At 38.8% G+C, this 15,749-nt stretch overlaps 1 protein-coding gene across 3 annotated transcripts in view; it reads left to right on the forward strand.

Moving 5' to 3' along the window:
- SP140 (SP140 nuclear body protein) overlaps positions 1-15,749 on the forward strand; it is a 92,804-nt gene that overhangs the window by 8,717 nt on the left and 68,338 nt on the right. For all 3 annotated transcript variants that reach the window (XM_080667952.1, XM_080667953.1, XM_080667954.1), the window contains 4 exons: positions 7,404-7,569; positions 8,257-8,425; positions 11,711-11,794; positions 13,565-13,714. In XM_080667952.1, coding sequence (XP_080524078.1) covers positions 7,404-7,569; positions 8,257-8,425; positions 11,711-11,794; positions 13,565-13,714 — 569 coding nt within the window. The remainder of the gene's footprint in view (positions 1-7,403; positions 7,570-8,256; positions 8,426-11,710; positions 11,795-13,564; positions 13,715-15,749) is intronic.

Raw genomic sequence — 15,749 nt, forward strand, 5'->3', positions numbered from 1 at the left:
CAAATAAGTGACTAATATGAGGTATAATGTTAATTTGGCTAGCAGATGGGTCATGGTTAATATTTGTTCTAACTGTCAGAGGCAGAGCCTTCAAAGTCTCCCAGTGTTCTTGTTGTTGTCTCCCCTATTTTTTAAAATTTTTATTCTCTGGGAACTCTTTCTTAAATCTGGTCTTGTAGCCTTTTCAGCTGTAATCCAGTTATTTACTGGAACCCTGTTGGTGTAGCAGTAAGGTGTTGGGAGAGAAAGCATTCTATAATGTTATGATTAAATCTCAGTCTTTTAGTGGAACTGTGTCCCTGGACTGTACATTATAAAATGATTTCATAGCTGTATCCCTTTTCCATGCATCATTTGGATGATACTGAAAGGCTAGAAAGGTCTTAATTTTGGAAACTGCCCTTCCCCTAGGTCAGATAAGTCTGGGTAAAGTGTTTTCCCCGGAGAGTAGGCCTTTGTTATGGAGAATGCTCTGGTTGTTTCAAAGGTTTTGTTTTCTCATCTTCATGCCAGAAACTCTGGGGATTTTTCTTAGTACTTCCCCATGACTACCTGGCGAGGTCCTGGGGGAAAACTGACAAAAGGTTCTCACTGTCATATACAGTAAGTCAATAGTCAGTCTCCAGCAATTCATCAAACTTACCATTTAAGTGTTTCTATTGGTTTATGGATCTGGTTACTTCTGGTTCAGGCAGCTGATCTTATATGTGATTCTCCAAATTTGCGTCCAATAGAGATTTGGGGTGGCAGTTTGCCCTGTGACCTGGATTTTCTGTTAGGTACATGACAAGTCATTGATTTTTAGTTTGTTGACTTTTTCTTTCCGTGAGGATGTAAGTGATGACTTGCAAAGCATTTGCATTTTAAAATCTCCATATGTTTAGTTTTTTTCTTTAAAAAATATTCTTTTTGTTTTAAAATTTGATCTTGTTGTAATATGATCTTATAGCCAGAACATGTAACTGTTCATTTTCTCCATATTATTTATTTAGTTTAATTCAAGGCCAAATAATTGATATAAATATATTTTTCTAATTTGTAAAACATATCGTGTGTGTGTGTGTGTGTGTGTGTGTGTGTGTGCAAATACTTTAGGAGTTAAGGATAGGATGTAAAGTGGTTTTTAATCACAATGAAAAATTTGTCTATTCATAGTCTTAAATTTTACTTTGAAAATATAAATATTGTTATTTTTGTTTTTGATCTTGTTTGCTTTTGTCTAATGTAACTTGCCCATCTTTTTCCGTTTAAAATTTTTAATGTCACTTTGTTTTTGTTGCATCTTTTGTAGTTAGATTTTATTTTGGCCATTTGTACCTTAAGATGATAATTTAATCTATTTTAAATGACATATATCTCCTTGCTTATAATTTTTTGCACTTTTTATGTCTTATGCCTCTTTGTTTTTTAACAGAGTATATTTTCTTCACTTTTTTTTGTTTTGTTTGTTAATCCTCACCTGAGGATATTTTTCCATTGATTTTTAGAGAAAGTGGGAGGGAGAGGAGAGACAGAGAGAGACACATTGATTAGTTGCCTCCCCCATGCACTCTGACTGGGGCTACGGATTGAGCCTGCACCTGAGGTATGTATCCCTGACCAGAATCAAACATTGACTCTTCAGTCTGTAGGCCGACACTCTATCCACTGAGACAAATCAGCCAGGGCTTTTTTTTTTTTATTGTTTGAAGTATTACAAATAGTAGTACATATGTCTCCTTCCCCCCCCCCCCCCCGTCTCCCCTACCCCCCCCAGGACATGCCTTTACCTGCCACCACCCCCCCGCCCCCCAGTGTCTTGTATCCATTGGTTATGCTTATATGCATGCGTACAAGTCCTTCAGTTGATCTCTTACAGCCCCACCCCCAACCTCCTCTGCCTTCCTGCTGTAGTTTGACAGTGTGTTCAATGCTTCTTTGCCTTTGTATCTATTTTTTCCTCATTTCTTTCCTTTAAAAAATCTTGCCTCTGCAGACTAGAAATAAACATATAATAACAAAAAATGTTTGAGTCCCAATTTCAATGTCCAACAGTTCTGAGTCCCCGTTTCAATGTCAAACAGTTCCTTATGTGTACATGTCAGCAGTGATATCTGGATGGTGGGCACATGGTGGCAATGCAGGTCCGACCCTCTCTGGTTTGGTCTTAGGCAACCTGCTGCGACGTACAGCTTCTGACTGCTAGTGTGGCAAGGCGTCGTCAGCGTCTTCCATCTCTGGACTGTTTCTCCTCTTGTTTTCATGGTTGGAGCAGACCTGTCAATTCCTCTCTGTTGCAGGAATCCACATGGTCTTGGAGTTGTTTTCTGAAAATATACAAACATATTCTTGACCAAAAGTTAATAAAGGAATCTTTTCTATATAATTGATTTGGGATCCTTTTTATTTTTGCCCAAACGATTTTCCTTTGTCTTATTTAGACACCATGTGTGTTTTTCATGGGTGTCTTGCTCTTAGCATTACAAATGAAAATTAATTTTGTAAAGTAAAAATTTTCTAGATGTAATTTACTTATAGGATATTTTCCCTTACATGATATTACCCTACTATCCCCCCTTTTTTTGATTAATGGAGGCTTTTGTAAATTTTATAATGCAGACTTGATAACTTTAAATTTTAATTTTTTGCACAAATATATGACTGCTTTAGGTTCATTGCATGTTCAGGAATTTTACCATGAGATGAACTACCAATAGAAATTTTAGTTACTATAGTCATGTAATTAAATTTTGTCTAGTGAAATATAAGTGGAAATGTTGTGTGCCACTTCAGAGAATTCTCCTTAAATATGGGGACCTATACTTTTTTAAAATTTATTTTTATTAATTTCAGAGTGGAAGGAAGAGGGAGAGAGAGATAGAAACATCAATGATGAGAGAATCTTTGATTGTCTGCCTCCTGTACACTCCCCACTGGGGATCGAGCCTGCAACCCCGCGCATGTGCCCTTGACCAGAATTGAACTTAGGACCCTTTAGTCCACAGGTTGACGCTCTACCCACTGAGCCAAACTGGCTAGGACGGGGACCTATACTTCTTGACTCCTTTATCCATACTTCTTGACTCTTTCATTCTGCTGCCTGAAATATGGATATAAGCTGGTGCTCAAGCAGACTTCCAAGAAATAATAGAGCAGTGAGCAGGAAAGACTACAGGTCTCTGATGAGTTCACGGAGCCATTGTGCTAGCTCTGGACTTTTATTATTTGAGAGAGCAATAAACTTTAAACTTGTTAAAAATAAAAAAAAAAATAAAAAAAAATAAAAAATAAAAAAGATAAAGTTACAGGAAGGTAAACCAGTAAAGATGTCATTGCAACAATCTAGGCAAGAAATTATAGTGGCTTAGAGTCAAGTGGTAGCAGGAGAGGTGGCAAAATTGTTCACATTTTCAACATATTTAGGATGTGGACAGAGCAGGATTTCTGGATGGATTAATGCAAAGATTGACCCCGGTATTTTTAAGTGAGCACCTACAAGCATAATGTTAATGTTAATGTTAATGTTAATGTTAATGTTAATGTTAATGTTAATGTTAATGTTATTGTTAATGTTAATGTTAATGTTGTTAATGTTAATGTTAACTGAGATGAGGAAGAAATAAATAGATGAGGTGAGGGGGATGAAAAAAAAAAAGAAATAGAAATTTTAGTTACTACTTTAGGAACAGCTTTTTGTCCAGTACAATTAAATTTTCTTGAATATTCACTTATTTCAATTAGCCTATTTAAATTAATCTGAAAACTTGATTATTATTTTACTGTCAAATTTAATACTCTATCAACAATCTTAGCTTACCCTGTAAATATTAGTGGAAAGGATTATTTGCATTCTTGAGTAGGCCCTGAGCATTCCTGGTGCTAGGCTGGATTTAGATATAGGGCAGCTGCTGTCGGCCAAGTCTCTGTCTGTTACCTGGGTCCCAATCTGAGCTGGGTAAAGTCACTGTCTGTCACCTGTGTCCCGATCTGAGCTGGGCATGGGAAGCAAAGCAGCCATGGGGGCAGACCTCCCTCAGACGGGGTGAGGGTTCAGGCCCCTGCAAGGTTGGGGGGGGGTGAGGGTCTGTGCCCCACTTCTGTTGACCCCCAAGTTCTCTCCTGATGGCCCCTCTGTGACTGTGCCTGTCTTAGGTTGTTCCTTCCCTGAGGAATCTTACCCGTCTCTGGCTAACCAGCCATCCTCCGGGGCCAAGCAGGGTGATGTGAGGTTCAGTTCTGTCTCCTTGGTAGCCTATGCCCCCGTGGCCTCCATGCCCAGCACCTGCCTTGGGATCCCCTGGCCTGCTGGAGGGGTAGCCAGGGCTTCTTTACTTTTATTTTTTGTAAGATTTATAGTCTCATTTTTTGTGCTATTTGTTACCCTTAAGTTTTCTAATTAATTCTCAGATATATATTTCTCTAATTGATAGCATCAAATGTGAAACCATAGCATTTGAGTTTACTGTAGTTTAAAATAAGTTATTTAACTGAGTTTTTTAATTGCTCCGTTCAATTAAAAATTTTAAATATAATCTTATGTTTTACTTTAAAATTATTATGATTTTACGATTATATCCTCTCTTTTTAGAACAGTGCTTCTCAAAGTCTTTGGATTCAAGACCCCTGTGTATACTTCCATATCACTGAGAGCCCTAAAGAGCTAGCTTTTGTTCATGTGGGTTATATCTATTGATATTTACCACATAGGAATTAAAACTTTGAACACTTAACATATTTATTTATTCATTAAAAATAGTAATGAACTCATTACCTGCTAACATAAATAACATATTTTATGAAAATGACACATTTTATGAAAGTATGTTTTTTAAAATAAAATAAATTTTATTTAAAAGATAGCAATGTTTTACACTTTTACAAGTCTCTTTAGTAGCTGGTTCAGTGGAAGACAGATTTTACTGTCTGCTTCTGAGTTCAATCTGTTGTGATACTATAGGCCATGTATTCTCTGGAAAATTCCACTTGACATTTGTCAGAATGTAAGAAACAAGAAGGGTAAATATATCTTTGTATTATTATGAAAGAGTTTTTTTTTTTTTTTTTTTTTTTTTTTTCAATTCTCACCCAAGGATATTTTCCACTGATTTTTTACAGAGAGTGAAAGAGAGGGGTAAAGACAGAGAGAAATATTGATGTGAGAGAAACACATCGATTGGTTGCCTCCTGCACGAGCCCGGACCAGGGTCAGGGAGAAGCCTGCAACCAAGGTACATGCTGTTGACCAGAATCTAACCCAGGACCAGTGGATAGAGCATCCCCTGTTCACAGGCGGACGCTCTATCCACTGAACCAAACCAGCTAGGGCTGAAAACAGATTTTACTTTGATGACACATGAAAGGGGATTTTTTGCACAATCCCAGGATATTGTCAACGTAAGAATGTGCAAGCCTATACAGCACCTATTAGAGTTTATGTGACCCAAACTGAGGACATGTCCAGAAGCAAGCTCTTAACTAATTAATAAAATGCTCCAGAGAATGGCAGTTTTGCAGCCTTCATTTATTTTTGTACATGTGAAATGAAAGGAAGAAGGAAGATTGCATGATGTACATTGTTGATAGATTAAGGAAACAGAAAAAGCAAGGTGGGAAACCCATATGATTGAATAAAATGTAAAATGGAGAGATATACTTCTTTTACATTGGTGGATGTAAGATAGTTAACATTTAACATTTACAGTGAATAAGGGTGGTATACAGGCAACAAGACCATTTGCTCTCTTGAGCAGTTATATCTCTAAGCACACTTTTTAATGTAGTTATACCTCTTAGGAATCTGAAAAGAGTATTATTCTGGTATTTCAAAGGTAACCTTTGAACACAGAAACAATGCACATAAACAATGGACAGGGCTTGCTTAAGGCAAAGATAAACTTTTTAGTAAAGAAGTTATATGTCTTGGGCATGACTACCCACTATGAGCTGCCCAGTAGGAATTTATGTTCAGATCACCCTGTGAGGTGGCTTTCTGTATAACCCCCCCTTTTTTGTTGTTCACAGTTTTTAAATTTTTATAACCTTTTTTGTCTTATATTTGTTTAGTCACAATTTTCTGAGAGAGAGAGAGAGAAAGAGAAAGAGAGAGAGAGAGAGAGAGAGAGAGAGAGAGAGAGAGAGAGAGAGAGAGAGGAGAGAGAGAGATTTGAAATATGTATTACAAGGAGTTGGCTCACATGATATGGAGGCTGGCAAATCCAAAATCCTCAGTGTGGGTCAGTAGGCTGGAGACCCAAAGAGCTGATAGTGCATTTCCATCTGAAAGCAGTCTGCTGGAGGATTTCTTCTTACCCAGGGAAGCTGGTCTTTTGGTTCTATTCATGCTTTCAACTGATTGGATGAGGCCAACCCACATTAGGGAGGACAAACTGCTTACACTAAGTTTACCAACTTAAATGTTAGTCTTGTCCCCAAATATTCTCCTAGTTGACACATAAAATCAACCATTACTGCTGCAACCTGTTGCAGCAAGGATTCAGGAATCTGGAGAAGGGGCTGTGACATAAATGAAGAGACTAGACAAGAAATATAAATTTGGAAGGCACTGGGGGAAGCCAGGCGAATCACTTCCCTCTAGTGGAGAAACTCACTGAATCTCCAGATTCACGGCTTTTTATTTACTGGAATACACATTTGCCCTTTAGCAAAGCAAACACACATCAATGGTAAGGTTTGGTAAACAATAAAGGATTATCAGGTTAGGGGAATTGCCTTCAGTTGTTCAGCCAGCAGCAGGTAATAATATGCAGATTTTCAGCCCTTCTGAATATCAAAGTCCCAAGGTCCACCAGCCTTCTGAAGGACTTCTTGCATAATTATGACCTGTTGGTCTTAGCCTCTAGCACATTACAATATCATATTAATTTCTGTAAAAAGTTTAATGTTTAAAAAATTCCTTGTCTTCTCTAGAGCGTTCGGGTGAAAGTCTTTTTATAGTAGCTTTGATTGGCACAGGGTGAACTCTTTCACTTTTCTATGTACAAGTCTCTCTTAAGCTCAGTGTTTTCTTCTATTGCACCCTTGATTATTCTTTAAATAAGTAAATTCCATTTATTCTGGTCTTGCCACAAGAACACTATTTTACATGTTTTGGCTCTCCATTAACTATCTTTCAAGTCTCAGATCTTCTAGCCCACCACAAGCCTCCTAGAAACCCAATGTCTAGGGAGGTAAGATATCAACCAAAGGACTTGTATGGATGTATATAAGCATAACCAATGGACATAGACATTAGGGGGGTGAGGGCATGGGCTGACGGGGCGGGGGGGGGGAAGATAGGAGTGGCCAGGGAGAGGTCAATGGGGGAAAAAAGAGACATATGTAATACTTTCAACAATAAATAATTTAAATTTAAAAATAAAAAAGAAACGCAATGTCTATTTTTACATCATGTCTTTGTTTCTCAGGGACCAGAGCCCAGAGGACCAGAATCCAGAGGAGCAGGTTTTCTATGAGTTCATTTTTAGGCTCTTCAAGGAAAATAAGGTGGAGATTGCAAGTGCAATAACGAAGCCATTTCCTTTTCTTATGGGCCTCCGAGACCGTGGCTTTATCCCTGAAACGATGTATAATGTAAGTGAAGGGGCTTTCCTCCTGATAAACAGCCCCTCACTGTATTATTACAAAATTTGGGATGCGGTGGACAGGCTAAGGGGCTCCCTGTGAATGTGGACCTTCATCATCTTATACTTTAGGAGGTGACAGGAGAAGCAGCACCACATAAAGCATTCTCTCTTCTGTAGTAAGTGTTGGTGGAGGGGCATGGGATGGAGATGTGGCAGGATTGGAAATGGAAATACTCCGTAGGTACAGAGAATCTCAGTTATATTGAAGACAAGCCTTCTCTCTATTTGTGAATTTTCTTTGTGCTTTGGCCAGGTCCAGAGCAGGGAAGAGTGGTTGTCTGGAAACTTCAGGCCAATGGAGGGCATTGGGGTATTGTCTAGACACCAAAATAGCCACTCATTACCAGTCAGACCAACTCTTGAAGCATTCTGGCCAGACTCTTAGAGCCCCCCCACAATATTCAACTTTGAAACCACTTTTATTCTTCAAAATAGCTCTCTCAAGCATACATCAATGTTAGAGAGTCAGGGTCACAGAATAAGTGTATTTTTCTAGTGGGGAATATTTAAGGAGTCTTCTAAATATATGTGACATTCTAATATTTTCCAAGAGAACAAATATTTTATTTATAATCTAAATATTCTCTAACCTATAAATGCGCATCTATAAAATTGTCCATTTAATATTTTTAAGCATTTTCAAGAAGCTTGTAGAAATCTGGTCCCCATGGATAGAGTGGCATATAAAGTTCTCAGTGAACTGGAGAAGAAATTTGACATGACAGTTCTGAATGCCTTGTTCAGCGCGGTTAATCTGAAGGCTTATTCTGGTTTACGTGAGATTTGCGAAAGCTTCCAAAATGGTAATTATAACTTTCAATGAAATTTGGGGATTCAAGTCCATTTCATTCACTGATTCATGTATTCATCCACTCTTCATTAATATCTGACAATTGTCCTTGTTGGGTAGTTCAGTTGTTTAGAACGTCGTCCCAATACACCAAGGTTATGGATTTCATCCCTGATCGGAGCACATACAAAAATCAACCAATGAATGCAATAAGTGGAACAAGTTGATCTCTCTCTCTCTCTCTCTCTCTCTCTCTCTCTCTCTCTCTCTCTCTCCTTCTCTTTCAATATATATTTGACAATTATTTTGAGTAACTACTATGTGGTAAGCATGAGATAATGCAGTGTTGAAGAAAACACATACCTGTGTCCTCATGGAGTTCACACATAGTGGGGTGACAGAGGTTAACAAAGAAATCCCATAAATGATTCCTCAGTCATGGCTTGAATTTGGTGCTAAAAACCATAGTATTTGAGTCTCTACTTTATGGGCGGAAGATATGAATTATGCTCCTTTATAAGGAAGAAGAAAACCCTTTCTGATATTTGCAGAAATGTCAAAAAATGAAAAGGTTTCCTTTGTATTAGAAAAGTTGTAATTAAATTCAGACCTTTACTAATTTACTTCTCCAAACAAAGAGTGGAGAAGTCACAAGAGTCCATCAGCACACACCCATAAATAGGGAGGGGCAGCATGTGAAAGCTACAAAATGCAAAAGAAACTTAAAGTATCCTCTGGCTAAAGAAATAGAACATGGGAAAGAGTGCTAGGAAGCTAATTCTGAAAAGGGAAGTTGGAAAGAATTTTTGAGGGTCCACCACTTTGTGCCAAGGAAAGAAATAAAAAGGTAATAAAGATTTTTAAACAGAGAAAAAGTAAAAGAAGTCAGTGTAAAGAATGGATGTGTTGATTTGTGAAAGCCATATCTTGTTAATAAGAGCCACCTCATTTTCACACTATGATATATCTCAGTCAGAGAAGTGATTAAAGAATTCAAATACTTTGTCACAAATTTTAAGCATGTCCCTGGACCATAGGTATAAATAGAATGGCAGTTTCCTTTACTCCCTACATCTTAGGGTCTGTAATTCTTTCCATGGATTGTGGGGTTACCCCTACCTTGGCCCCAGCACCCACATCACACATGTAAGTTTCTGGGGTTTCCTAGCAGGGATATGGCTGCGCTGCTCACTGCCTGGTCCAGTGCGGCTTGCCCACTTGCCCCCAGAGGAGGTTGCTGCTGGTACCTCCCAGGCCCGGATGTACATGGGAGCTGTGGGTCTTCAGCCCAAAGCCCAAGCTATTAGAAGGGTGGCATGCAGGTGTAGAGAGGACCACCTCATTTTTGAAATGCCTGTGCTTGGGTTCCCCCTTTATGTTCTCTAGACCCTACAGCATTTACATGCCATGTCCTCCTCCAGACTTTGCTTGGACATGAAGTCAACATGTCCTTGGTGTGGCAAATGCATCTGTTGTTCTGCTAGGAAGTTTCTACCTTCATCCCCTCACTAGTGCCCTGATCCCTCAGTGGGATTTGTACCCAGAAAGTCTGCTCCAGTTACCTCTTCTTCTAGGCCAGCATCTTTCTATATTTCTTGGATGTTTTTCTCATGTCTTGGGAGTCTGGCTTTATTTATTTATTTATTTTTTAAAAAATATATTTTATTGATTTTCTACAGAGAGGAAGGGAGAGGGATAGAGAGCTAGAGCTAGAAACATTGATGAGAGAGAAACATCGATCAGCTGCCTCCTGAACACCTCCTACTGGGGATGTGCCCGCAACCAAGGTACATGCCCTTGATTGAAATCGAACCTGGGACCTTCCAGTCCGCAGGCCGACGCTCTATCCACTGAGCCAGTTAGGGCGAGTCTGGCTTTTTTAAAATCTGTTTTCTGAGTTACCTCAGCATGCATCTTTGAAGTGTACTGCCCTGGACTGGTTTCTTGAAATTCTTGTTACCACTTCCTGGGTCACTGGTACAGCTGTGCTATATTCACTTCCGGTTTGTGCCTCTCAGAAAATATTCATTCCTGCCCTGACCAGGTGGCTCTGTTTGTTGGAGTGTTGTCCCATACAACAAAAAGTTTGAGGGTTCAAGCCCAGTTGGGCACATAAGGAAGGCAACCTATCTATGTTTCTCTCTCACATCAATGTTTGATGTTTCTCTCTCTCTCTCTCTCTTTCAAAATTAATAAAAAGATAACCTCAGGTGAAAATTAATCCTATATAATAAAACCTTAATATGCAGTCAACCGAACGGTGGAATGACAGGTCGCTATGATGTGCACTGACCACCAGGACCACCAGGGCACAGGTGCTCAATGTAGGAGCTGCCCCCTGGTGGTCAGTGTGCTCCCATAGGAGGAGTGCCGCTCAGCCAGAAGCCAGGCTCATGGCTGGTGAGCACAGTGGGGGTGGTGGGAGCCTCTCCCGCCTTCTCTGCAGGAGGGCGGTAAGGAGGGAGGGATCATGGACTGTGAGAGGGATGTCCAACTCCCAATGGGGAGCAGGCCTAAGCTGGCAGTCAGACATCCCCTGAGGGGTCCTGGACTGAGAGAGGGCACAGGCCGGGGTAAGGGACCCCCCCAGTGCATGAAATTTTGTGCACCGGGCCTCTAGTAGTAGTAGTAATAATAATAATAATAATAATAATAATAATAATAATAATAAAATATTATTCTCGTTTGTGCCTTAGAGAAAGTATCTTTCCTTTGTTTCCTGGATTCCTCCCACCCATTCCACCTTGGGGGAAGTTCTAGTTTCTTTTTAGTTTTATATATCTTTCTTTGTAACCAGGTAATCTTCCCTGACCCAAGATATACTTCCTTCCCTCCTTTCTTTTAAATTCTCCATCCTTAAAGATGTAGGGGCTTTTTTTTTTTTTTTAAAAAAAAAAGTAGGTCTGTTTCACTATAAGCATTACCTTTTTCCTGAGGAAATCCCTGTGCTTCTTCTCTATTCCTAATGTATGTAGGATTTACAAAACATATTATTTGTTTTAAATTGGCTTTCACCATTCTATGATTATTCTGAAGGGGTTTAACCCTGATTCACAACTTGTTCACTGTCCATCATTTTTAAACCTTGAGAGGTGCATCTCTGTGTGGAACAGCTATAGGATTCCAGGAAAAACATCAAATCACAGTTTATGTGAGACCCTCAAAAGCCCAGGGTTCCCTGAGGGCTGGAAGGTTCCCTCTGAATTACTGGAGTCCGGAATGTACCTGGATGTGCAACTGTGAGATGCATCCTCTGGTCATTGCCAGAGACTTATAATTGCCTTTTCCTTCTTCTCAGTGATTCATGGTGAATTCCATTACCAAGCTATTGATGATGAAGAAACAACAGAGATGCTCAACTGCCAACAAAGCTGTGAACAAGGTAATTATGACTTGATAGAAACATGTTTTCTCATCTACCAAGAGGTAAGGAGATCACAGATCAGGAGACTGCATTCCTGAGGGGAGAGTATACCCCGGGGAAGGGATGCAGAAGGAGATGGGAAGCCAGAGCAGTGGTGTATTGTATGGATTCATAATTAACCACTCAGATGTGGAATCCAAGAATATTTTCAGACAGAAATAACAACTAAGAAGTTGGAACATACACTCAAGAGAGATGTTACTGTGACCAAAAGGCAGAATTAAGGGAAGAACTGACAGCAGTATTTGTGAGTTACGAATTCAGTGGTTCTGGGAAGGAGTAAGGGTTTGGTCCTTTGTAACAAGTCCAAAGAGGAAGGCTTTGGTATGTCAAAAGAAGGAACTGTTATAAATATGCCTAATAATCTAGGAAAATAGAGAAGTGAGTGAGTAGTAATTGTGTGTAAAAGAGAATGTAGAAGGAGTGGTGCTGTGTAGAAGAGAAGAGAGGAAAAAGGAAAAGAGTAAAAAGAGGAGAAGAGAATAAAGGGCAGTAATAATTTTTAACAATGATGGTAGTAACAACACTTAACTTTTATGGGCATAAGATCAGCACTTCATATGGATCAACTCATTTAATGCTTACATATGAACTATGTACAATTGTAACCAATAACCACCAATTCTAACTATTTAATCACCCTTTCATTTGTATTATTACTAATAATTAATCATTAAATTATAACACATAAGACATTAATACTGAAAATGGTGATCTCTCGCAAAGTTACTATAGCCCAGATATCTCTTTATGGGTAGCATCTCACTTAATCCTCATAACAATGCTGTCATGGGGGTTCATTATTCCCATTTTTTCAGAAGAAGTGAAATGTGAGGGAGGATGGTTAGTGATGTGTGCAGGTAACATAAATAGGAATTGTGCTATCTAGGACTCAAACCTTCCTCTCCACACTGGTTGAGGGCAAAGACTCTGAGACCCCACTGCCAAGCTTAAATCTTGGCTGTACCATTTGCTTACTTGGGCAAGTTACTTAATTTCTGTGTTTGAATAGCCTTGTCTGTAAATCTGTATCTGTACCTCAAATAATATTGTAAGAATTAAATGACTTAATTTATGCAAAGCACTTAGTCATTATTGGCACAAAATAGCCCAATAATTCATGGCACAAAGTAATTGCTCTGTGTTTACTACTGTTATTATTATGTATACCTGACTGCAACAACTAGGCATTTAGTCAATGCTCTACACTTTGAAATTTGTTTTCTCAGAGACCCACTGAAGAAAACATTATTTTTCAGACTAGAGTAGCAGTGAGTGAAACAGCTTTAAAGCCCAAGAAAATGTCATTCTTAGGCCAAATGGTCTACAATAAATTTATTTACTTGTTAAATGTTGATATTTTCCCTTGGAAATAGTCAATGTAAGAAAAACCATAAGAATATAGTCAGCTTTGCCATTTAATATGTGTTCTTTAATTTGGATGTATACCTCAGGTATTTTTAACTGTATTAATATATTTATATAAAATTTGGATCTATTTTAATAATCATACTTATTATTTTGAATACAGACAAATTGCTAAGAGTATAAAGTATATATTAAAAAGTAGAAAATATATCAAAAGTAAGCTTAGAGAGCCGTCTACTGCTAGGGTAGGGGAAAGGAGAATGGGCTGCTAGAGGGATTAGTAGTAGATATTAGTAAAGAGTAAAAGAGGTTTATCATGAAAGAGAAAACAAATTCTTTAATACTCCTAATGTGATCCAGGTGAAGCCCTACCTGGAGCTAGAATCTCAGAGTATCTCAGTGATGGACATCAAATGAGTATAAAGGAAGAAGATTCATCTCATGACCTAAGTAGTTCAATACAAACCCGGGAAATGACAAATGAATCCGCCCAAGAATCTCAACAACTAGGTAAGGTTCACCGGGATGACTCTGAGTGAATCGAGCACATATTGGGGGGAGGGGAAGGGCTGTGTCATGTGGTTATAATTCAGAAAGAAGGTCCCAAGGAGCCTGAAATAGCGCAGAAGAGTAGACCAGAGTCTAATGTAAGGAGACATATTTACCAAAAAAGGGTCTCCAGTTTATATGGCAAAGGAGAGAGGGGGGAAAGCACAAAGAGACAGAAAAGGTGGGATGCTCAAGTAGCATAGAGAGAGCTGGAAGGGAAAAACTAGAGACAAAGGGGAAAGAGTTGGAAGCCTCCTTGGGGGAAGACAGAGGCAAAAACACAAAGTGATAGTAGTGCTAAGGAGAGAGAAGCCCTCAGAACTAAAGTTGCACCAACAGTTTCTCAGGCTGAGGCAGCAATGGGAGCCCATCTAGAACTAGAATTGTGAGAAGTGGCGAGAAGTAGAATGAGCTGTAAAAAGACTGAAAAGAGGCAGAGCAAACATGAAAAAATGACCCTTCACTCCTGTTTCACACCATTCACAAAAGATAATTCAGGTTGGATCACAAATCTAAAAGTCAAGGCTAAAACTATGAAGCTTCTAGAAGAAAACACAGGAGAATATCTTTGTAACTTAACTAGGCAAAATTTTGTTTTACAGGACACAAAAAACATGGGTTGCAAAATAAAAACTTGGTAAATTGGACTTCATTAAGACTAAAAACTTTTTCTACCCAAAGACATCATTAAGAAAAAGAAAGGCATGTTGAGAGAATGGGAGAAAATATGTGCAATATACATACCTGACAAAAGGTTTTACCCAAAATATTTAAAGAAGTCCTATGAGCAAATAATAAAAAGACACACCACTAATTCAAAAAATAGACCAAAGACTTGAACAGACACTTCATGCAGAAGCTATAACATGACCAACAAGAACATAAAGTATACTATGTCATTAATCATCAGGGAAGTGCAAATTTAAAACCACAACAGACTACCATTTATTCACCAGAAATGCTAAAATTAAATATACTGAAAACACCACGTTGGTGAGAATAAGAAGCAATTCAAACTTTTGCATTAATTTAGAAAACTGTTTTTGCAGTCTTATACACTTAACCTATGTACTAGTATGTCTCAGCCAATCCACTCCTAAGAGTGAGAGATGAAATTGTATGTGCACACAAAGATTTGTATAAGAATATTTATAGTAGTTATTTTTCAAATAGCTAAAATCTGAAACCAAACAAAATGTTTATCAACAGAACAGTAAACAAACTATGATATACTTACAGAGTGGAATACCAATCAGCAACAAAGATATATGTAATAACATGAACACATCCCTAAAACATTACATTAAACAAAAGAATCCAGTCACAAGAGTATATGCTATGTGATCATATAACAGTATGTATGAGCCCCAGTACAGGCAAGTGCTGTACCAGAAAGGAAGAGCTTATTAACAGTGATGGAAGTCAAAATCAAAACTGTGGTTACTTACAGTGGAAACTGACTAGAACACAAAGGAAACTTCCTGGCATGGTGGAAATGTTTCAAATCTATTTTTTTTTTATACTCACAGTTACATTTATTACAGGAAAAAGATACATTAAAATTAGCCAACAATTAGTCTGGGAGGCCTCCAAAGGGTTCCAAACTCAAAGTTTCCTTTTTTCTCAAGATGCATTACCCACCTGACATTGATGTGTAACCATGCACACAGAAGATTGCCGTCAATATTCCATGCATATTATCAATTCAGGAAGCTCACCCACATTTTGGTATTTAGAGTTTTTATTAGGGCTTTATTATATAAGTATTAGAAGCCAGGTGCACAAAATTTGTGCACTTGGGGGAGGGGTCACTCAGCCTGGCTTGCGCCCTCTCACAGTCCGGGAGCCCTCAGGGGATGTTCGACTGCCACAAAGAGGGGAGAGGCTCCCGCCACCACCGCTGTGCTCACCAGCCATGAGCCTGGCTTCTGGCTGAGTGGTGCTCCCCCTGTGGGAGCTCACTGACCACCAGGGGGCAGCTCCTGCGTTGAGCGTC

The sequence above is a fragment of the Plecotus auritus genome (genome assembly GCF_963455305.1).
Source record: "Plecotus auritus genome assembly, chromosome: 5".
In the NCBI taxonomy this organism is placed as follows: Eukaryota; Metazoa; Chordata; class Mammalia; order Chiroptera; family Vespertilionidae; genus Plecotus; species Plecotus auritus.